Source organism: Odocoileus virginianus, chromosome 13, assembly GCF_023699985.2.
Source record: "Odocoileus virginianus isolate 20LAN1187 ecotype Illinois chromosome 13, Ovbor_1.2, whole genome shotgun sequence".
In the NCBI taxonomy this organism is placed as follows: domain Eukaryota; kingdom Metazoa; phylum Chordata; class Mammalia; order Artiodactyla; family Cervidae; genus Odocoileus; species Odocoileus virginianus.
Genome location: NC_069686.1, coordinates 205,610 through 229,869, shown reverse-complemented (window position 1 = coordinate 229,869; position 24,260 = coordinate 205,610). Strand labels below are relative to the sequence as shown.

The following is a 24,260-nucleotide window of genomic DNA, read 5'->3' as shown; positions in this document are numbered from 1 at the left end:
GTTCCTGATCAAGAGCAAAGCACCATGGCCCTCAGGGGTGCTCCACGAAGGCAGACCCTGCCCGGATCACCAGAGATGAAAAGGAGAGCTAGGAGTGGAGATATGGACTTGGCCTGGCTCCCTCCCCAAGGAGAAGTCTTGGGCACTGGGCGGCTCACCCGGGGCATGAAGGCCACCCTCCTGTGCTGTCTCCACCACAGTCCTCAGCCCTGGTACCACCTGGTCTGCACTGCTGAGCTGGCAGGCTGGTTGGGCATAGCAGGCCCAGGAAAGTCATTCTGGGGGTCCCTTTTCTAGAAGGTTATGTAAGCAGCCAGCACTTAACTGGTCAGCAGAGACCCTCTCAAAGCAGGGGTGGACACAGCTGACCCTAAGGGACTTTGCAAACTGCCCACCAACCACATCCTCACTGTTGTAGGGAGCTGCTCTCATCAATAGGCATCAGAGTCAGGAAGATCCTCTGGAGAAGGTAATGGCTACCCACTCCAGTATTCTTGCCTGAGAAATCCCATGGACAGAGGAGCCTGGCAGGCTACAGTCCATGGAGTTGAAAAGAGTAAGACACGACTGAACAATTAACACTTTCGTGTTCAAGGGAATGTAATGATTTAACCATAACTCTGACAATATCTTTATCTAGAGGTCTGTTGCCATTTTTGTCTTCTCTGAAATTTTTGTCACTAAGAGAGGCAGGATTACATTTTTTTCCTTCCCCAAAAAAGAGTTAAATGACAAGAGGGGTGGGGGAGGGATGGAGTAGGAGTTTGGGGTTAGCAGATGCAAACTACTACACATAGAATGGATAAACAACAAGGTCCTACTGTATAGCACAGGGAACTATATTCAATATCCTGTGATAAACCATAATGGAAAAGAATATGAAAAATTATGTTATAGAGATGTATAACCGAATCACTTTGTTGTGATTCAACATTATAAACCAAGTATACCTAAATTAAATAATTTTTTTTAAAAAAAGAGTTAAATGACAGAGATCACCAAGTGGGATTTTTTAAAAAATCCAGCTACATTCTGTTTACAAGAGACACATCTAAAACAAAAAGATGACAATATGATTAAAAGTAAAAGACTAGGGGGGAAAGGGAACTAATAGGCTTAGAAGTGCCAGGCAAATAAAATAAAGTTGGAATATCTAAATCACTGTCAGATAAAAACAAACTCTAAGGCCAAAGTACCTGGAGGGATCAAGAGAGTTGCTACATGATGATAAATGGAACAGTTCACCAGCAAGATAAAATACTCAGATGCACCAAATAAACATGAACTGAAATTGCATTATGCAAATACTGACAACTCCACAATTAGAGTGGGAATTTTTAATACACCATTCTTAATGATGGAGAGGCAAACATTAGGAGGCATACAGGTGTTTTCAGCAGCACAATAGCAAGCCTGGCATAATAAGACAGATACGGAGCCCTTCATCCAGCAAGCATCATGGAACATTTTCATAAATTAACCCTGTATGAAGCCACAGAGCAAGTTTCCACATCATACAGTTGTTGCTTACTCACTAAGTTATATCCCAACTCTTGTGCAACCCCGTGGACTGTAGCCTGCCAGGCTCCTCTGTCCATGGGATTTCTCAGGCAATACAGATCCCAGTACTATTAAATTAGCACTTTAAATAAAAGGTTTGCAGAACTAGAAGACACAGCAATGGGTGGGGCTCTAAGTGTCTGTCAGGATCTGCTCCCCACCCAATCCCATCCCACTCGAGGGAGGGATCAGGGTCCATTCTATACCAGCGCTGACTCTGCTGTGAAAGAATGAGAAAGCCAAGCACAGACACCCACATCACAGGTCCTGTCTACACTGTCAGCTCAAAGGCCAGACCCAGCTCTGTGGACAGGAGCGGTGACTGAGGAACAAGGACTTCCCCTTGGACTGTATCTTTCCCAGTGAGGGTGCAATGGCTGCAAACAGCAAACAGTGCATGGCAGGGACCTCACATTCTCCTCCCTAACCCCAGACTGGGGGCTACAACCCTCGCCAGACAAGTGCTGGGGCGGGGGCAGCTGCCTTCCAGAGCCTCTCAGAGGAAGCTTGATCTCATCCCCCACTCAGAGTCTGCAGGGTCCGGAGACCAGAGCCTAGCTCACATCACCTGAAAAAATCCCCACACAGGACTGCACACACAGGGAGAAATCCCACACACAAGGGTGGGGACAACAGGAGCTTAGGCAGGAGGTTTAGAGTCTGGCCAGGAGGAGAATAGGGAGTGTTTCTCCCCGGGCCACTCTTGCCTGCTGAGACAGACTGCATCTATGCAATGGGTATCTCTCTAAACAAACCCACCTCTTACCTATTACTCTGTCTCTCACTGAATTCTTCCTGCCCTGAGACACAAAGAACCTGAGCCTCAGTAAGTCTAGACCCAGGTGAGTGATTCTAATTAAAAGACAATTGGTTCAAGTTCCAATCAGATTTAGGCTGTGTTCAAGTCCTGGCATGTGGGCCCAAATTCCCATATGAGTCCTTTCCCATAGTTACAGTATTACAGAAGCATTCTTTTTAAAATTTTATTTAATTACAGTTGATTTACAATGTTAAGTTCTGCTGTACAGTGAAGTGATTCAGTTACACATATATGTACCTTCTTTTTCATATTCCTTTACATCATGGCTTATCCCAGGATACTGAATACAGTTTCTTGTACTATACAGTTAATTCTACATCCCCAATCTTTCTCTCCCTCACCCACCCTCCTTGGCATCCACAGGTCTGTTCTACAGAAGCCTCTAATGTTTCCTCTTCAAGATAAGAAGTTGGAATTCTGTCCTAACATGCAGTCCTGATGCAGTATTAGAGAAAGTGTGTTCAAGCACTGAATCTGCAAGTATACCAACGCTTCCTGGCCCAAATGCAGAGGAGATTATGGGTTAAGTCCAAGGGCAAGACACCATATGAAAGCATGAGAATTCAGTGCCACTGGCTTCTCAACAGCTGTTACTCAAAAAACAAACAACAAAAAAAGGCAACTCTGGAATGCAAAATAATCTTCTCACATTACTTTGCAAAAAGATTTCAAAGTTTCCCAGGACCAAGGAGGCCAGTCTATTACCAAGATCGCCCGAGAAGGGATTCTCTCCTCCCCTGCCGTCATCCATGGCCCACAAACACCTGCTGTGTGTCGGTCTGGTGGCTGGGTGAAAAACTCCAGGCTCACTTCCTGTTAACAAAACGCACGTGGATGGGCTCCCCTGGCATCAGAAGCCCATGGGTTTTTGCATGAACAGTTTTAGTCCAAGGAGACGTTTTGATCTCAAAATGTTGAAGCAACTAAAAAGAAAAAGAGAGAAGGGTTTTAAAATTGGGATAGCAGAAAATCTGCAGTACCTGTACTCTCGTTAAAGCTCCAGCTGCAGGAAACCAAGGGAACAAGAGAGGTGAGAAACAGCGTCATGTCCTGTTCGGGAGTCTGGCACATCCGAGGAGTAACTGTGAGGTCCGTGGAACCTCACATGCCTCAATATTCAGGCAGAATTGAAACTGAGTAGGATTTTGTGGGGTTCCTGGGCACAAAAGCCTTCATGTCCCCCATTTCTTGCTTGAAAGAAATAGGCTTCCTTAGGCCTCCTTGACCTTCCCTGAGTTCCAAAGAGGGGAATCACCCAGTTCCTAATTAGTGAAGGGAGGGGATGCAGAAACAAGGGAGGGCAGTCACAGTCCTGATTCCTCCTCAAGGGATGCACAGAACAGTATATTAGAGCTCTTCTGCAGGAGTAAGGACCCACCTAGGTGGAAGACAGTAAACTCAAGCTGAACACAAGATTCCTGGAGCACCGCCCCGTCAACTTACCATCAACCAATCAGAAGAAAGTCATGCACCCTGCAGCCTCACCCCAAATTTTGCCTATAAAAGTTTCTCCCCCGAAACCATTGACTAGATCAAGGGTTTTGAGCACAAGCCTCGCATTCTTCCTGCTTGACTCTGTAATAAACCTTTTACTGCTCCAAAGTCTGATGTTTTGGTTTGTTTGGCCTCACTGTGTGTCGCGCACATGAACTTTGCTTGGTAACAGAATGTTCAAATAACTTATATGTTATTAGCCAGTTCAAAATTCTAACTCTATTGGTTCCACTGTAGGTCTAGAAAAAGAAGGAATCAAAGGAGAAAGGAGAGAAGAACAAAGTGAAACTGCAAGGTTTAGAAGCTGCAGCCGCTCAGTGGTGGGATACACACAGCAGCGCACAGCTGTCAGGAGGCAGAGCACCCAGACTCCATCCATTACTGTCCTTCATTTAAATATTCTTCGTTTGCACCTTGGATTCCATTTCTCACTTCTATGGTTCCAAAGCAGAAGTGGTCCTATCTCTCAGGGTGAAACTGCAAAGTATCTAAATGACCTGCTTTAAAGAGCACCTAAGTATCCATCAGCCTCAACACTAATCTCCCCATCAAGTGGCCATGGCCTGATTTTCAAAATCACCTCTAGGCTTAGAGGAAAAAAGGCAGCCTCCTCTACGGACCTCTCAGAACTGCACTGGTCCCTGGAGGGGAGGCAGCGCCTGGTTCACAAGCCCTTGGGGACAGTGCAGGGGGGAGACTAGCCACTCTTCCCTCCCCAGCTCCGACCACCTAACAGGGCATAGGTGCTGGAGAACCTATATCATCATGTGGGATGCAGACGCCCCAACCCGCTCCACCCTGACTCTCCAGCCTCATCTCCCAGGTAAACAACAGTATGCACTGATGGGTCCTCCAGGTGAGCTGGGGCAGAAAGCAGGCAGGGAGCAGCGGTGCGATGAAGACACAGCCTGAACTCCCCGCTGTCGTTAGGCAGCCAAGCCGGATGGCCTGCAGTTAGGCAGATCTAGAGAGTTTTGGCATCGAGACGCTGTCACCTCAACGTCTAATCTGACTCTTTGTTCTGATCTCACAGAATTGCTGGCACATCCCCCTGTGGCAGTGGGAGGACTTACACGCACATCTCACTCTAAGGCCAACATCCACGTGGATTTTCTACTTTTCTGAATGGCAGTACATGCTCACTGAAAAAGTAAAACTATGCATGAGGTATAAAAGCAAAAAAGAAGGCTCCCGTTCCACTTCAAGACTCCAACTCCCAAGGAGAGGAGGTGTATCTTCCAAATAGTCCCTGTGCAATATGAATGTCTTGTTCCTGGTTTCAAGAAAACACGTTATTATTGCAGCATTAAAACCAATCCATCCTTTCCCACAGGCCACAGGCACAGTCTCTGTTCTGTTGGGATAGACACTATTTATTTGCTGAAGGAAAGCCCTTCCATTGTTGTTGCGCTAAGAGATTTTCTTCATGAATGGGTGTTGAATTTTTTCAGTTATTTTGGGAGATGGTCATAAAATTCTGTCCTTTAATTTCTCCCATTGTGATAAATTCTATCCTGAGGTGGGTCATCCTTGCATTCCTGAACATACTTGGTTTGGTGACAGGGCATTTCTGTAAAAAAAAAAGAAAAATAGCTGTTTGCAGTCTTTTCTTGATTTAAAAATAATCACTTACTGCATTTGTAGGTATGCCTTTTTTCTCTTTCCTGTGCTGTTTACCTGTGCCTTTTCTTTTTCTTTTTTTCTCTTGGCAATAACAAATAATGATTTTCCCTCACTATATTTGCAGTAGAAATGAGAACTCTTGAAGCAAGAACTTTATCAGGTACATGAATATGCTAACAGAAGCAAATAAAGCCCCATCACCACCACCAAACACGCCGTTTCTGACCCTCTTCCCAGCTCACCCCTCTGGGCCCTCAGCCGGCCTCTTGCCCTTGGCATCCCCTCTAAATATCCAGGCCACCAGAGGCAGGAAGCAGTGAGCTCCCTGCCCGCTGTCTGAACGGCTCTCAGCAAGCAATGAACTCTGCCTGTCAGAGATGTGCCTGTGGAGCCCACAGCATCACAGAGGGAGCCAGCGCCTTCCCAGTCCCTGGGAGCAGACAGCGAGAGCAGGTGTGCAAACCCCAAAGGCTGCCACCCAGACCCTGTGCTGAGACCACTTTCATCCCTCACACACCCAAGAGGTAGGTATCTGGCCCATTTTGTGGGTGAGGAACAGGCTCAGAGAGCTGCGGAGTGGCCTGCCCATGCGGTCAGAACCACAGCCTGGCCGCAATCGGCCTGGAGCCGCCGCCCCGTCCGCACGGACCTGTCTCCACCTGGTCCACCAGTGAGCCTGGCTGGTGTCTGTGGGGCCCGTGGCGGGAAGAGACACAACTCAGCCCTGCTGAGCGACAGCCCCTCGCATGCCCATAGAGACGGGATGACCGCGTGACGGTCCAGCCACCCCCGTCCACACCAGCCGCCCCTGGCAGTGGCCCCTCACCTCCTCCAAGCCTGCCTCCCCATGCCAACCACCCAGAATCCCCGCCAGGCTGGCCAGGCTGCCCCATCCCATATGTTCTCTGATGGCATCATCTGCAAAGGCCCCAGTCCCTGCGTGTTCTGTCCCCGGCTCCGACAGCCTGCAGGAAGCACCTCAGTGACGCTTGGGGAACTGCAGGTGGGAGGCCGGATCCCCTCCTGGTGCCCCACCCCCACCACGCCGCAACATTGCAAGTGGCTCCCACTCCCTGAGACTCAGCTTCTTATCAGTGAAAGGGGGACATGGGGCCCCAGGTCATCCCCTCACGCTTCCAAAGCCTGGAGTCAACGACAGTAGCTCCCGAATCTTGGGCCAAAGTTTTCCGTGGCAGGCTTCCCCAATCTGCGGGAAAGGCTAATGGGTAGAGTTTTCTCCACTACAGGTTTTCTTTTATAAAATTTCCTTCAGACATTATTTACCTCCTGCCGCAGCCTGAACTCAGATTCTCTACAAGCACAGAAGTAAACACTTGCACATTTAGATTAACGTGTAAGGTTTTCTCTCACCAAAACCAAGCCTGCCTGAGGTTTTGAAACCCAAACAAGCTTGAGGACCACCTCCCTGTGTAAAAGGCTGATTCACATAACATGAGGTGATGAAGGGGCCTCAGGAGGCAAGCATGATATCCTCCCCGGTGACGGTGACAAGAGTGACGAGCTCGGAAGGGAGGAGCCTGGGAGGGCGGGACTTGAACAGCATACACAGGGGTGGAGCTGCCCCCACGCCCAGCACCTGCATTTTCTTAGACCGCGTGCAGCCACAGACACGGCCATCAGAATCACCTGGAACCCACCCCAGGCCCGCTAAGTGACCCTGTGTGGCCAGGAGCTCCTGGTGACAGGATGACCCACGGTGTCAGAGGGCCACTCCTGAACGCCCCGCACGCACCTGTCTGCCGAGCTCCCGTGGAGCACTCGGCTCCCAATGCCCTCCCACACCCACCCAGCCTGGGTCTGCCCACATGACTCCAGGGAGGGCCGGAACTCGGACAAGGCAGGGGGCCGTGCGACTGGAGATGGCTACTGCAGGGGGAGGAGGGGGCGTTTTAACACATAGACAAGATTTAACAGGAAGCTCCTAACCTTTTCGAAATTCTTTCTCCTTTTTTTCGGCCTAAGTCTTGTTCCAGCTGAACCCAGTCACCTAGACCGCTGAGCCCCCAAGTCTCACCTGGATCACGAGCAGGTGGATCTCTAGCTCTGCAATCCTCCGCCCGATGCAGCTTCGAACCCCATAGCCGAAGGGGATGGACCCAAAATTGTCAACCCTGCGCAGACTTCCTTGCCGCAGCCAGCGCTCAGGCCGGAACTCCTTGGCCCGAGGGAAGTTCGCATCCTCATAGGATGTGGCATAGTGGCAGAGGGCCAGCTGGGTCTGTGCAAACCATAAAAAAAGGAATAAAGAATGGAATCCAGGGAAAGCAGAGCAGAGGCCATAGGCCTGGCTGGACGGACCCTCCAGAGGTGCTCTGGGCTGGGACAAGCCATGTAAGGGCCCAAGAGGCCATGCAGACCCAGGACAGTAGGTCCCCCTCCAAAGCACACCCCACCCGGAATGAACCTCAGTGCTGCCACAGAGAAGGCAGTTCAAGTCCTTCAGAAACTCCCCCTGAGGGATCTACTGCTTTCACGGAGCCTCCAGGGGAGGGAGGGTGGAATGGTCATATGAGCTACAAAAATATCTGGCTTTGGTTTTGCCAGAGCAATTTCACACAGTCCACCTCTCCTTGCTCCTAAAGCCCCATCTTCATCCAAAAAATTACACGCGGAAGAAAAGGAAATCTACAGATATTCACATAGGAACAAGGACATCCTAAACGTGGAAGCACATTTCCAGTGCAGCCTCCCCAGCTCAGCCAGCCCCACCGTGTCCACCAGACTCACGCCTCTGGGAATCAGATACCCGCCAACAACCAGGTCCTCCTGGGTGACCCGGCCGTTCCCCGGCAGCACTGGAAACAGCCTGGAAAGAGGCAACGGGGACCAGAAAGGAGTGGTGACTTTCAGAATAGTCTCCTAAACATTTGAAAGTCTGGATGTAATGCCATTTTCATTTTCTAAAAAATAAATGGGAAAATCTTGCAAGAACCTTTGTGGTCCTCAGAAGGACCCAAAAAAGCCTCACACAACATTGTAAAGCAATTATCCTCCAGTTAAAAATAAACTTTTTTAAAAGGTCTCATAGTCGAAAAAGATTACAAAACACAAAGCAAAGCTGCTAATGTGCTATTATGCTCCCAAGAGGAATAATTCCGAATTTCTGAAATACATGCATGCATGGGAACTCTTTATCAAGGAATAGTTCATAGGACTCAGGGTTCCAGGAAATAAATTCTGAAAAATATACTTTAATTTTCAGATTCTCTGAGAGGTGACCTACGAAAACTCTGAATATAATTTTAATTGACAAATACCAGTTAACATACACCTGGCTTTTTTTTTTAATGATTAAATAGCATACTAAGGATTGAGGATGCAATGTAACTTGAAACATCATTATCAAGTCAGGTTTAAGAGAATTATTTTAGTGAATATTTTGTGAATAACCTTTGCTCCTTGTCATGGCATTTCCTCCATAGAGGAAGTCAGGATCCTGACCCTCCCAGAAGGAAGAACCTTCACTGGTAACCTAATCCCACCTTGTCCCAGGGCTGCCCAAGATCACATATCCCACACGCTCTGGCCTTTCCCGTGTCGGTAAAGCCTTTTTGGGGGGCAGATGAGCCTCACTACTCAGTGTCTGCAACCCAACTCAGAGGTTCACACAAGACCACAGGATCTTGTAAACACATATGGTAACTGGGCAAATATCCCAGTACATTTTCCTGATGATCACTCTGGTTCTGCTTTGTCCTTCAAGGAGCACACTGGGAAACGGCTGGTGAATCGATGTCCAGAGTGAGTGCAAAGTTTGTGCATGGCTCTACAGATCTTCATGGGCACTTCCCTTGAAGCCCAGTGATTCAGGTTTCATGCACCCGATGCAGGGGGCACATGTTCAGTTCCTGGAAGGGGAACTCCACCTCACATGCCATATGGTGTGGCCACAAAAAAAGAGTAACAAAGATCTTCATGAAGAAATGAATATTTCCAACTCTAAAACAGAACCTCTTTCTCCCACTCTGCAGAGAGCAGAGAGGAAATAAAGTGGTCACAAGTCCCTCCTTCCTAAACATTTCAGCCACCAAGGGTCACTGGAGTACTGGTTTAGGACCCAGTTTTTAAGTCAAAGGCACAATCATTATGAGGAAGAATCAGACTTAATGGACACAGTTTTTGACATGAATGTTGGTGAGCCTTTTACCTCAAGGTTTCCTTAAGCAGAGCTCGGACCAGCGGGACTTTGGGGACGTCTGCGGCCGTGGGAACGTGCTTTTTCCCCAGATTCCTCGCGATCTCCCGGTACAGGGCCTGCTGCTCTTCTGGGTGCCTTGCGAGGAGGTACACTGCCCAGGACAACGTGAACGATGTCTAAGAAAGAAACCGGCAGACACAGGCACGTGTCTTGAATGAAGCCAAGGATTTCAGCAGCAGGAAACACTGGACATGAAGTCACGAGAGAATAAGGGCAGGGGAAACTGTCAGGGCATTGTATGTCTTACCCAAGCAGAAGACGAGTCCCTTAACTCCTCCAGATACCTTGGGAAAGTAGTATCAGCTATGGGATCCAAGTGCTTTTTTCAATAAAGAGCTACAGGAAACATTATTTTAGAACTTTTAAAAAATCACTGAAGAGTGGGAATTCCCTGGTGGTCCAGTTAGGACTCAGCGATTTTCCTGCCGAGGGCCGGGGTTCAATCCCTGGTCAGGGAACTAAGATCCTGCAAGCCACATGACGTGGCCAAAAATAATTTTAAAAAATCATTGAAGAGCAATTCTCCTCTTCACTGGAGTCTGTGAGCACATAGGAATGCTGGTCAAGCCTGGAGGTTGTGCCTAGAACTTTCTGCAGCCTTCTTTACAAGGGTCACTTGGGTTTTGCTAGGAAGGGCCTGAGGCTGCCCATCAAGCTGAGAACGGCATGCCTCAGGCCCATGGCTGGGCTAGGCCTGCTCTCGTTGCCCTAATCTAGAGGAGATGCGGGAGAGTCCGGGAGTGGGGGTGGAGTGGGGGTGGAGTGGGGGCAGTCATGGGTCGATTAATGGTCCATTCACCGTTCCTGTGTGCTTATTAAGCAAACTACCGTATGAGGATTGGACGGCATTTGCACAAAGCAGTATCACTGTTTCTACCACTGCTTAGATTGAAGACTGAATTTCTGGTTATTGAGAATAATTCTATTCTATATCCTAGGTTCCAAGATTTTCACTAAAATCAATACTATTATCTACATGATTATATTTCACTTGCTTGTAAACAAGGACATTCCACAGTAAAGAGCCCTTTGTTTCAACTGAAAAGACTAACTTAAGTAAGTCATTGACATTGTTTCCCTCCAATAGATATTACGGATTTTTAGAGGATATAGTCCATAAGTATTTATAGGACAAGCTCTACTGTAATACATAATATAATGTGCAAGTTCCTCTTATAAATGGTAAGGAAATAAATTAGATGCTTCTTATCAACAGAACAGAAAAATTCTATTAAAATCAGAGTTTCATGGAAAAACCAAATGTGGTATAGCCATACAATGCAATACTATTCAATAATGGTTGTTGTTCAGTCACTCAGTTGTATCCGACTCTTTGCAAGCCCATGGACTGCAGCACACTAGGTGTCCCTGTCCCTCACTATCTCCTGGAACTTGCTCAAACTCAGGTCCATTGAGTCAGTGATACCAACTATTCAATGATAAAAAAAATAATAATAATAAATATCTTTATAGGCAACAACATGCATGAATCTCAAACATCATTTCACTGTGTGAAGGAAGCCAGACCCAAGATACATACCGTGTGATTCCATTTATATAAATTTCTAGAAAAATGCAAACTGATGTACAGTGTCTGCTGTTGCCAGGGGTGGGGGTATGGGAGGGATGGACTGAAATGAGGGTGAGGAACTTGCAGAGATGATAAAAATGTCCAGGATCTTGATTGTGGTGTTGGTTTAAAAAATGATAGCATTTGTATTTATACTGTATCTGTCAACAATCTGTATTGAATTGTACCACTTAAATGGATGCAGCTTGTTGTGCACAAATTATGCTAAACAAAGTTGGCTTTTTAAAATAACTTTTTTTTTTTTAAATGAGCATAACATTGCAAGCTTTTGTCTCCTAAGTTCCCTTCAGATAGGAATGGGTCCTTTCTGCACCCCCACCTCCATCATGTGGTGATACTCTTAGTTACCACCAGGGGGCAAGAGTACCACACATCTGAATCAGCTTAGGGCTGGGCTGCGCATTCGAACATTCGCTCCCCACTCAGAGCCACTCTGTCACATTCACACAGTTAATTACAATTTTCATTGCTGGAACTGACTGCATTGATTAGTTTGCATTTCATATATATACATTTTGTTTTATTGTTGAAGATGATCCATAAGAGTAATGAATTTATGTGAAGTTTTTCTGCTTTTACTTGTGACATCATGTCACTAAAAATGTCAACCATAGGTTTTTTTCTCCCTCTAAAAGGGAAATTCATGCTTTCCTCAAGTCCAGGAAGCACTCGTGTGAAGGAAAAACCTTGAGGTAGCTTAGCTGTTTCATCTTTCCCCCAATTAATTGAAGACAATAACACCTACTTCAGAAGATTCTGTGGGAAGAGAAGGATCTTACAGACATGCACAGTCAGTCACCACCATTTACTGCTTAATCTTAATTATTTCACGCAACTGACTTTCCCCCCACATTACTGAAAGCCTGGCCCTGCTTTGCCCTATGTCACCACTTTCTTTTTCAGCATCCCTGGAGCACCCGCGCCCCATCAGGGAGCCCATGGTAACGCAGTGTGCAGGCTCCACACTTTCTCCATGCCCAGCAATCACTCAGAGACACACATCTCCACGTGGACAGGGGCTGGGGGCAATGCTGGTTTCACTGACGTGAACACAGGACACTCGCTTTCCTGCACCTTCATTTCTCACTTAGCCAGAGGGTACAGAGTTCCCTCCAAATCAGTGTCAGTGCTTTGTTTCATTCTGACATTGAGCTCTCCTTGGTCATAGTATATTACCCATCTACTACACTGATTGAATCTATTCACTCAGGTTTTATTTTAAATCGATACATACACATATTAAAGCAAACTGCTTATTAAACATTTCTTTCTTTACGCTTCCTTTAGCAAGTTAAGTTATGCTGGCCTTATCAAATGAACTGGGGAGCTTTCCATCACCCAGAATATTTTAAGTGATAAATAAGAGGGCTTTTCACATCTGTGCCCTCTGCATTTCTGATATGAAACAATGGAGAAATGTTTGCAAATCAGGATTTTAAACTTTAAAGCATATTATTTATTTAGCACAGGAACTCTAGTTAATGCTCTCTGTGACCTAAACGGGAAGGCAACTCGAGGAAGAGGGGATACACCTATACATGTGGCCGATCCACTTTGCTGTAAGCAGACACTCACACGACATTGTAAAGCAACTATACTCCAATAAAAAAGTTATAACTTTTTTTTAACAAATTGTTACTCTTTGTGCATGATAGTGGACCTACTGGGTTATGTTCTTTACATAATTCACTGTGCACCTTAGTTTTACATTTTATATATATTTAAAAAAAGAGGAAAAGTGGAGTTTTCTTCTGGAGACGTGCAGCAGCGAAGCAGACATTCAGCTAGTACAAACAGGCTCTGTCCTCTTAAAGCATCTGCCATCCGTCGGATTGCTTAGAAAGGTCCTAGACTCTGAGTGTTTTGCGTCTGTTGAGAAGGAAGGAAACGGCAGAACTCACCGTGTCTACACCGGCCAGCAGCATCTCGGTCATGTTGGCGTAGATTTCCTCCAGGGTCAGTTCCCGGCTGAGGAAGAGGTAGGTGAGCAGCCCTCCTCTCACTCTCTCCCCTCTTTCCATCTGGCACCTTATGTCCCTCAGCTTGTTGTCAACATGAATTTGGCCTGTTTGAAAACAGTGTTTCTTTTGAAAGAAGTTTGGTTAAGAATCACCTCTTCAAGTGATACAAGTGAACTTACTTACAAAACAGACTCACAGAGCTTACAGTGGGGGAGGGCGACTAGGGCAAGGGGGAGGATACGATAATTAGGGAGTTGGGGATGGACATGTACACAGTACTACATTTAAAATGGACCACCAACAAGGACTTCGTGTATAGCACATGGAATGCTGCTCAATGCCACGTGGCAGCCTGGAAGGGAGCGGGATTTGGCGGAGAATGGATTCATGTTATGTGTATGGCTGAGTGCCTCTGCTGTCTACCTGAAACTAATAATGTTGCTAATCAGCGATACTCCAATACAAATAAAAAGTTAAAAATAAAAGAATCTCCTCTTCAGTCTCAATTCCCTCTTCATCCCTGCAATAACTTCTCTCAATTTTTGGCAGGTTCACAGGCTAGACAAGCCCCCGCTGGTTTACTGCCAACCTTGGAGCTTCATCCATATGCTTGTTTGTGTAAATGAATAATGGTTGGGAACTCCCCTCTATTTGCAAGGTGGGATGCTGCTGGTTCCTGAACTGTTGAATAAACCCAACTAGGTACTTACATATACTCCAAAGAAAGAAAGATAAATATCTCTTCTTTTTGTAAAATAATCTATAAAGTATTTGCAAATGTTCCTTTTTCTAATATAATAGCCAAAAAAGCTGTGGAGTAACAAGAATATAGATTCTTTTTTTCCCACTTCCAGAAGGGGGGATGAATGAGGGAAAGGGCTGAATCACTGCAGAAAGATGCTAGCATATTATATGTATCAGAACTTATATACACAAATTAGGGGATTCCCTAGCAGTCCAATGGTTAGGACTCCAAGCTTTCATCCAAGGGGATGAAGTTCGATCCCTGGTCAGGGAACTAAGATCCCTACAAGCAGCACAGTGTTGCCAAAAAAAAGAAAAGTCAAATGAATTCTGACCTCCAAGACACTTCTTTCAATGTTAATATTGCTCTAAAAACATTGTTCTAGACATCTTGGAAATCTTGCACTTTGAAAATTCTTTTATACTAAAAATTTTAACCATATTGGAAAACTAATCTTACTTTGTTCATCTCAACTTGGGTTGGAAGAAAATGGTTTCTCCCAGCTTGTTTTCACCCAGTAAGCAACAAATGAATTTGTGAGAATGTTTCAATGATTTAAGCAATGACAGAATGATTGGACTAAAGACATCATCTCCCATAGACAACACTTACTTGCACCTATCCCTGCAAGCATGTTTGTTAAAATTAAAAGAGTTTAAAAAGGAGAAATCAATCACATTACTTGTGGTCACAACCCACATGCTTTTTGCTCCTTCAAAAAACCAGGCTAAAAGTTCTTGAGTCCAAAGAGCACATAACTTCACCGGGGCATCCCCTGCAGTGATCCCACGGTCTTGCGTGAATGTGAGACACACATCCAGCAGGGAAGTCAGGCCCACCCGGCTTCACAGAAGGCACCCCTACTCTTCTCTTACTGAATTCGAAGAGTCCATCCCAGGACCTGCAGAAGTCCTGCCAGGGTTTGGGGATGAGCAGGCGGAGCCTCCTAGGGAGGGCACCGGCGTACATGGAAGTCTTGAACGTGCAGAACATGAGCGCCAGGGCCTCGATGTACTCCACGGTTGCCGGCGGGATGCTGCTCTCCAGGCATCCCAGACGACTTTCATAAAGGATGGTGGCCACTCCTGCAGAGGGGAAAAGTTACAACTTTTCTTCTTCTAGATTACCCACAGAATCAACATGAGATACCTGGCCATAAAAGTAACTCCCGAAGTCATCCCAGTGCCTACTCCTGAGGTTCTCCTCTATCGGGTTCTGATCCTCAGGACGTTGTGAGTTTGATGGTGACTGACCCTCGGCTTCACCATGCCCTCAGTTCTGCAGTCTGTTCAAGACCCACGAAGCAAAATTCCCAACCTTTCAGCCAACTGCTCGACTTTGGGGAGTTAAAAGGTGGCTCTTCCCGGCCACACATCAGGGAGCCCCAGACCCGAGAGCTAAGGGGCAGAGGAAAGGGCCTCCAAGAACCAGGGAAGAGCAGGATTTCTCAGCGTATTTACAACTCACTTCTCTGTTGATTTTGTGACTATTTTTAGAGAACATTAATGCCAGAACTTTAAAAAGTTAACTTAAAAATTAAATTTGAAGCAAGCTAAACTCATTTTTTTTCGTGGGAAACCTGGACTTCTTGGTGGTCCAGTGGGTAAGACTCTGCACTCTCACTGCAAGGGGCATGGCTTCACTCCTCAGCCTGCGAATTAACAGTAAAAGTGGGAAATCTCATAGAATTCTCCAAAAACTCAGGTTCAGAAAAAATGTGTGGTGTGCTTCCTTTTTTTCTTTTAAGTAAAAAGAGGACCCACATGTATTTCTTTGTACATATATAAAATATGTACAAAGAAACTGGTGACCTAGTTGGGTCAGGAGAGAGGAAAACTTTTCCATGAGTACCTTCTGGGTTTGATTTTTGAACCACGGGAATGTACTACCCATCTAACAAGGATTTTAAAAGCTAGAGTGATTATAGTACACACCCTCTCAATTTCTGCTGCGTCTTTTTAAGTTTGGCTGTGCCAGGTCCCGGCTGTAGCACGTGGGATCTACCCTGCCCAGGGATCAAACAGGGGCTCCCTGCATTAGGCATGCAGAGTCTTACCCATTGGGCCACCAGAGAAGTCCCTCTGTTGCTTTTTAAATTGTGCTAAAACAAAATACGTAGTAATTAGGAGCATGGTTCTTGAGTTAGAGAGGCCTGAATTTGAAACAAAGTCCCTGCCATTAAAAATGGACAGTAGTTTTTCAGTTTCCCCATTTGTAAAACAGTGGTGGTCAATCTGGTTCCGTTAGCACTGTGAGGATTACACAGACATACATACGGGGCTTAGCACATTGGGACAGGAAATGCTCAATGATAACAAACATATTTTGGCAAACGTCCATTCTTCCATCTTTCCCACCAGCTGACTTCACTTCACCTTCCATTGAGTATTTGAAGAAAAGGTCATTGATGTTGGTCACTGTCTCTCCATCTTCTGCCTGGCTCTTGAGGAAGTAGATTCTTTTAATTAAATCAGCAATAACTTGGTTGATTTCTCCTGCAAAAATGGCCACATCTTTCGGTTTCAGAATTCTTTGTCTCAACACACTTCTCATCTTGAGCCACTGTTCACCCTCCCTAGAATAAAGTGAATTCCAAATAATCTTACTTATATCAATATACTGGGAAGGAATCAGAATATCTCTGCAAAAATTTCCTAGCAATAGTCAATAAGATCTGCCAATCCAAATGGAATGAAGATAAGCTAGACACCGCAAAGAGAGGGGAGTGATGGTATTACTCCCCGGCTCATGTATAAGAACACACATATAAGGACAAACAGGCAAGAACAGAATCTCTAAACTAATGGGAACTGGGCCAGGGGATGGGCAGATGCTCTGTGCTCTCCTCCCTGCTTGAGGCTGTGCCAATTCACTCTTGGAAGACACAAAGGTGTATAAGAACAAAATAATAACCCTAGCAGTTTTGAGACGGGAACATCACAAGGCAATAAATGCTGAAGTTTCGAGACCCTCCTGGAGGTCTCCTGTAACAGCTCACCACCCTCACCCCTGTCCACAGATGGGCTCTGAGCTTCAGCCAACTCGGTGGTCATCACGTGGACATCTAAAGCCATGAAGTGTTGCTTGAGAAACAGTTTCTCTCCATCACTCGGTCAGTGGGACCTCTGGCCTGTCCCTGCCATCAAGTCTCTTCCCAGAGGATTTCAGGAGATTTCAGGAGACCACACAAGAGGCTCTTTGGAGACTGTTCCCCTGGGAGTTCTGTGTTTTATTAATAGCTGGTTTTAGGAGCCCAGTAATTCAGGGAGGGAGTCTCCCTGGGCTCCCTGCTCCTGCTGAGGCTCAGCCTGGCTCCAGATACTCACGCAGAGATAAGGCCAGTGGATCTGCCCCGCAAGTCTCGGTACTCCTGCCAGGACCCCATGTTGGCTCTCTGGGGCGAAGCCCCCTCCGCACGGAGCACCTGAGCCACCAGGTCGCGGTCTGCAACAGACACTACAAACTGAGGACCGAAGTGAGACTTGAAGATTTTCCCATATTCCCGAGTGTGCTTCTGCTGCAATACCAAGGAGAAATCAGAACAGTAAAAAAATACACAGATACGACACACCTCCAATACAGACACTCCTAGGTGTCAGGGGAGCAGAACACTGGGGCAGAGGGAGGCTCTACATCATACAGGACTGATCAGAGTGGCCGCTCTGCTTGTGGCTATCAAGGGGGAAAGGAGTGGGGAGGGAAAACCTGGGAGATCGGGGTTGACGTACACACACTGTTAAATATAAAATGGATAACTAACAAGGACCTGTTGTATAGCACACGGAACTCCACTCAGTACTCTGTAATGGGCTGTGAGGGAAAATAATCTAAAACAGAGTGGGTAACAATAGACGTCTAACTAAGTCACTTTGCTGTACACTTGAAGCTAACACAACATTCTAACTCAACTATACTCCAGGAAAAATTAATTTAAAAAAAGAACGGCCACTTTAAATATTCCGGAGATAAACATATTTTCACATCATTAATCATATTCACAGAAGTCTTCTTAATTCTTTAAAGATGTGTATTTAAAAATATCTTAAGTGTGTGAAGCAATAAGAGAGGATTAGGGGTATAGATGAACTAACTGCAGGGTCTAAATTGTCCTCTGAGTCAAACGCACTCTGCCAGCTCCTTTCCCTTAGGCCCTCAGCAGCCCACCCAGCCTGCCCCTTTGAAGAAAGCTCCCTGTAGGCAATGTGTAATGAACCTGTGAAAATACCTACAGCAAGAAAATGAAAGAAAAGGCACCCAGATTAGAAAGGGGAAAATAAAGCTATCACTATTAACTGATGCCATGATCTCACATATAGAAAATTCTAAGATACCTGCTTTAAAAAAAATCAGAACTGATAAATATGTTCAGTAAGCTTACAGAATATAAGATCAATATACAAAAATAAAATTGTATTTCCATACACTAGCAATGAACACCCCAAAAATAAAATTAAGAAAACAATTCCATTTGCAAGAACATCATAAAGAATAAAACATTTGGGAACACAGTTAATAAAAGAAATGCAAAACTTACACTCTGAAAACTACAAAAACCATTGAAAGAAATTAGAGAAAACATACACAAATGGAAAGATGATCCATGTTCAAGGAAAGAAAAACAATATTATTAAGATGGTAATACCTCCAAAACTGATCCATAAATTCAGCATAATGCCTATCAGAATTCCAGCCACTCAGAACAGCAAACACAATCTTTAAAAAAAAAGCAAAGTTGAAAGCCTAACAGTTCCCTGTTTCAAAGGTTACTATGAAGGTATTGAAGACAGTGTGATACTGGCATAAGGATGGGCATCTAAATCACTGGAATAATTGATAGCTCAGAAATAAATCCATACATCTATGGTCAACTGATTTTCAACAAGGGTGTGAAGACAATTAAATGGGGAAGATTAGACTCTTAAACAAATGATGCTGGGAAAATTGGATAATGACAAACAAAAAATAAGGTGTACGCTAGTCTCACCACATACAAAAACTACCTCAAAATGGACCAAAGACCAAAACATCAGTGCCAAACCCACAAGACTCTAAAAGGAAAACACAGGGATAAATATTCATGACCTAAGATTTGGCAATAGTGTCTTAAGATATGATACCAGAAGCATGAGCAACAAAAGAAAAAACAGATGTTTGGACATCATCACAATTTTTAAATGTGCTTCAATTTTTAAATGTCTTTCACTACCAAGAAAGTGAAAGACAATCCCTAGAATGGGGAAAATATTTGCAAAGTACATATGGATAAGAGATTTGGGTCTAAAATATATAAGAAACTATTACAACCCAACAGAGAAGAAAACAAATAACTCAATTAAAAAACTGGGCAATTATTTGAATGGACACTTCTCTAAAGAAGGTCTCAAAATGGCTAATAATCGCATGGAAGAAGCTCAACATGATTAGTCACTAAGGAAATGCAAATCAAAACCACAATGAGATATCTCTTTGCACGCACTAGTATGCTTATAATCAAAGGACAGGTAATAACAAATATTAGCAAGAATGTGGAGAAATCAAAACCCTCTTGTACTGCTGATGGAATGTAAAATAATGCAGCTACCTTAGAACAGTCTATACAGAGTTATTATTTGACATAGCAATTTCACTCTGAGAAATAGACCCCAAAGAAATGAAAACATGTGTCTGCACAAAAACTTACACTGAATATTCCTAGCAGCATTATTTGTAACAGTCAAAGGTGGGAACAATCCAAATGTCTATCAGCTGATGACTGAATAAGCAAAATGTGGTCTGTCCATACACTGGAATATTATTTATCCATAAACAGGAATGAAGTGCTGATACATGTTACAACATGGGTGAACCTTGAAAACATGATGCTCAGTAAAAGAAGCTAAACACAAAAGACCACTTATTATATATTCTGGACATTTATATAAAATGTCCAGAATAGGCTAATCTATAAAGATAGAAAGTAAATCATCAGTAGTTGCTTAAGGCTGGGGGAAAGGGAGGGTTGGTGAATAACAGCTAAAGAATACTACATTGTATTCTTTAGGGTTTCTTTTTAAGGTTATGAAAATGTTCTATATTTGTTTTGGTGATGGTCGTATACTTCAAGTGAGAGAACTGTATGATATGTTAATTATATCTCAACGAAGTTGTTAACAAAAAAAGAAATTACAATGATGTAAATGAATTAATCTTTCCAGTTAACTAAAGGAAGGAAGGAGGGAAGGAGAAAGGATGAAAGATAAGTACCCTCAAGCATGGCTCAGCATGACATAGGCAGGGCTGAGCATGGCAGAAATGACTACATTTCTCTTTGGCATCTGCCAACGTTTCTTATCACCCCAATTCTCAACCATGGAAATGGCAGGCCAGAGAGTCTTGTCATCTCCACTCTTCTGCTCTCAGGTAGAAGCTGCTTGCTTCTTTATGGACCTGGTTGAAGTCCCATTGCCTGGAGAGGAAGACACTCAGACTCAACTGGGATGTGTCAGGTGCCAAAGGATCACTCGGCCTAACATACAGGTGACCCCAGAAGGGTGTTTCTCCAGGTCTCTGATAGGATAGCTGTTACACCAAATACTGGTAGAGGGGCCATTCATCAGGGCAATCCAGCTACTGAATGGGCACAGACAACGGGGGCAACTGAGCAAGGGGCAGAAAGAACTGGATGAAGGACACAAGTTTATGGCCCTTTTAGTGCTGGGCCGGGGGATGACACAGTCAGCCAGACTCAGTTTGTTTAGCCAGCTGGAGCACAAACTCTGGAGTTGGCATCTTGGGTCATAGATGTGTGACCTTGGGAAGTTAGCTTCCATTGTGCCTCAGTTTCCTCATCTGCAAAGTGGAGAAATAAGAGAAATTACCTCCCAGAGAGGACTTGGAACTGTGCCTGGGCAACCATGAAAAGAGTTCTGGAAGTGTTCATTCTTCTTATGTATTGGTGACTATTACAGCTTACAAAGCCCTTCCACAGCCCTGATCTCACGGCCTCACAATAACCCATGGGATGGATGACGAATGCTAGACGTCTGCACAGAGGAAACCGCAGTCCAGAGAGAATAACTGATTGGCCAAGACTCCACAGGTGTTTGCAGATCGCTGGTATGTAACACAGGACCTTCGCACTCTGTCACACCGGGCACCCGGATCACTGTCTGCTCTGCCACTAACTAGCTGTGTGACCATGGCCAAGTCACTCACCCAAGACTTCGGGTGTTTGCCACATGTAAAGTGAAAGACCTGGATCCTATAGATGGATGCTATGATCCCTTGTGAGCTGGCATTCTGTGATTACAAGTCGAGTGAAAGGAAACTGGAGTTGAGATAACAGAATAATTCTCTTCCTCCTTAGAAATGCAGTAGGGGTAACCCAGAGAGCCGAAAGGGTTATACTAGAACCTTATCTAGTCTAGAGCAACCTGTATTAAACATGCCAACAAATAGAAAACAACAAAAAATATGTTTTTACCATATTTGAAAACTATCCTCCTGATATCTTATGTTCAGATTCCACATGGAAAAGAGAGGAAATCACTTTTGACCCCTAGAAACACTTCTGGGAAGAAATTGTGTAGGGCTCATGTGGCAGATGGCAAGATGTGGGCCAAGTGAAATTTTGTCAAATTAAAATTGCTCCTCTTGCTCCACAGTCTTTTTCCATCAATGAAATTTCTGCTCCTCCAACATAGCCCTGGCCTCTGCACCATCTGGTAGGTTCCTGGTTGAGGGAATGGCTCAATGACCAAAACCCAGGGGTGCGGTTACAAAGACCTCCTCTGAGAAGTTTCTGAAGCTTTGAACAAAAGGAGGGGAGTGGTGGGGGTGGAGGCTGTTCTCGGAAGAGGTCAAAAGGCCCAGGTCCCAGAAATGACTGCCGGCGCTGGGGCGGGCAGAGTGGGCAGCAGCTGCCGCGGCGAGGGAGAGAGACCGGATCTGCCGGCCTCAAAGGTGAGGGTCGCCTTGCAATGAGAGGCTTGAGGCGGGCCTGGGAAGGGCAAACACTCTGGGTCAAGGTGAGCCACCGTAGGATGAGCAGGCTCCCCTACGCTCCGCCAGGGTTGTTGGACCGGTTGGGTTCTTCCTAAGGCCCTGCCCAGCCCTGGCTTGACGCCGAGATTCAGGAACCTTCGTCTGTCTTTTCATCACTTAGAGGTTACATAACCCGGAGCCTCCGAACCCCCGCTATTTGGGGGATTTTGTTTTTCAATTATAAAACACCAGCAAAGAGGACTAAAAGCATATGCAACATGTCCTCGGCCGCGAAAAGACCCACAGGGCTCCTCGCGCGCCGCGTGGAGAGACCGTCCTCTTGGGCCTCCCCGGGGACCGTCGGGGAAGGCCCGGCGGCTACTGCCTCCCCCCCTAGTCCGCAGGCCCACGCGCGCGAGCTCGCCGGAGCGCACGGAGCGCGGGGCCCAGGGCTCCCGGGCGCGCCCGGCCCGCGACCTCTCCTCTGGCGGCCCCTCGGGTCACTCAGAGCCCCCGCACCGGCGCGCCCCCCAGGGAACCCTTCCCGGCGTCTCCTCCTCGGACGGCCCTCCTCCATGTCCCCTCCCTAGGTGCCCTCTCCGGCGCGCTTCCCGGGATCCTCTCCCTGGGACCCTTCCCCGGCATCCTCTCCCGGCGTTCTCTTTCCGGAGCCCCCCGGGCTTCCCTCGCTGGCGTCGTTCCCGGGTCTCCCTCCCGGGCGCCCTCCCGCCGGAGAGAGCCCCCGCGCGCCGCTACCTGGATCTCGTGGATGCGGCTGAAGCCGTCCTTCCCAAAGAACTCCACCAGGTTGGCGAGCGTCCGGGGCCCCGGCATGGCGGCGAGGCTTCGGGGCCCCTCTGCCCGGCCCCCGGCCTGCGACACCCCTGGCCGCCCCGCTCCTTTGTCCTCGGCCCGCGCCCTCGCCGGGAGCCCGGAGCCCGCGGGCCGGGGCTGCCCTGCGTCCCAGCCGCCCAAAAGCCCGCTCCGCCCGGCCGCCGGGCTCGGACGGGCTTTCAGGATCCGCTCCAGCAGAGACATCGCGATCCCGTGCCTTGGTCGGTTTGAGCAGTTTTTTTGTTTCGAGGGCTGCTTTTTTGGGCTCCGTTTTAACTTGTTCGAGCGGCGCTCCTTCGAAGTACTACGGCCTGGGCATCAGTTTACACAGACTTTTATTGAACGCTCCCTCCCCTAAGGCTGGGAAAACGGGGTGGTCTGTGATTAGACTGCAACAGAAATGAAGCGATTATTATTTTTCTTCACATCAATTAATTAAGCGTTCCTTAAGACCGCAAAGTGTTAGGGTCAATCCCACTTACAAGCATGGCCAAAAACAGAAGTCGACAAAGATTTTTTGCATTATTTCCATCCTTAAAAATTACTATAGAGAGTTGAGGAAAGGAAGCTAATTTGCCCCTTCTGTATTTTAAAAACTGTTCTTTGTGATTTCAAGTTACGCAATTATAGTTCGATCCGACAATGAGAACAAAAACGCTAGATGACTTTGAGATCACTCACAGTATTGTAAAATGACCACATTATTATTTTAGCACAAGTTTTCATAATCAAAAATATGCTGTCTCTATTGATGGTTTTATGGGCCTCCTTAATTTTATCCCAGCACACAGTACAGACTGGAAGTGCTAGTGAGGACCTGTGGTGAGGGGTGAATGACTTTTTGAACATTTGGTGTTTTTTGTCTCCAGCAAAGATTGGTCCTGTTGCACATGCCTAGAGAAATGAACACACCTCCAGGCAAAAATGAGAAGGAAGAGGACTTTCCTAACATAGGTTCAGATCTCAATGCCAAGGTGCGTGGGAAAGTAGGCTGTAAAGGAGGTGCTTGGCACAGGAGGGGCAAGAAATGTGTCATCTGGTTTCAGGAAGGCAGCCCAGATTCTGAACTAGTTATTCAACAACTTACTCTGAAAACATTATTCAAAAATTTCATGCAGTTTGTTCTCCTGCATCTAAATGTGTTTTTTTTTTAAGCCTACAAAATATTGTTTCTTTTTGATTAGTAGTTTATATCTTTACAATTCTGTTAAATGTGCATTTCATTTAAATGATCGTAAGTAGGTAAGTGAAGCAAAGAAGACCAGAGTTATTTCATTTCTAACAAGTACTTAGTTATTCCATTTTTAGGAAGTGCGTAGCAACTCTTATTTATAAGGCACTATTTCTGTAAGGGACTCAAAGTGTAAGATATTAATCCTGCCTTTAAGGAGCTCATAACCCACAAGAAGAATAAAACAGTACACAAATACACACCAGGTTAGCATAAGTGC

General features: G+C 45.9%; 1 protein-coding gene across 1 annotated transcript; it reads right to left on the bottom strand.

The window, feature by feature from the left end:
- Positions 1-2,529: 2,529 nt before the first annotated feature.
- On the bottom strand, positions 2,530-23,013 carry CYP27C1 (cytochrome P450 family 27 subfamily C member 1). The gene is made up of 9 exons (XM_020890188.2): positions 22,732-23,013; positions 17,340-17,530; positions 16,389-16,588; positions 14,889-15,098; positions 13,209-13,372; positions 9,666-9,832; positions 8,246-8,324; positions 7,533-7,736; positions 2,530-3,303 (listed from the first exon to the last, which is right to left on the bottom strand). The coding sequence occupies exons 1-9, from the start codon at positions 23,011-23,013 to the stop codon at positions 3,187-3,189; spliced, it is 1,614 nt and encodes a 537-aa protein (XP_020745847.2). The 3' UTR covers positions 2,530-3,186.
- Positions 23,014-24,260: the final 1,247 nt, after the last annotated feature.

What these genes read in the sequence shown, in the direction of transcription:
- CYP27C1 (XM_020890188.2), bottom strand. Translation starts at nt 23,013, where the DNA reads ATGTCTCTGCTGGAGCGGATCCTGAAAGCCCGTCCGAGCCCGGCGGCC. An exon ending in TCCACTGGCCTTATCTCTGC is followed by an intron (nt 16,589 to 17,339) that starts GTGAGTATCTGG and finishes ACTTTATTCTAG; the next exon opens with GGAGGGTGAACAGTGGCTCA. An exon ending in GGATGGACTCTTCGAATTCA is followed by an intron (nt 13,373 to 14,888) that starts GTAAGAGAAGAG and finishes GTTTTCAAACAG; the next exon opens with GCCAAATTCATGTTGACAAC.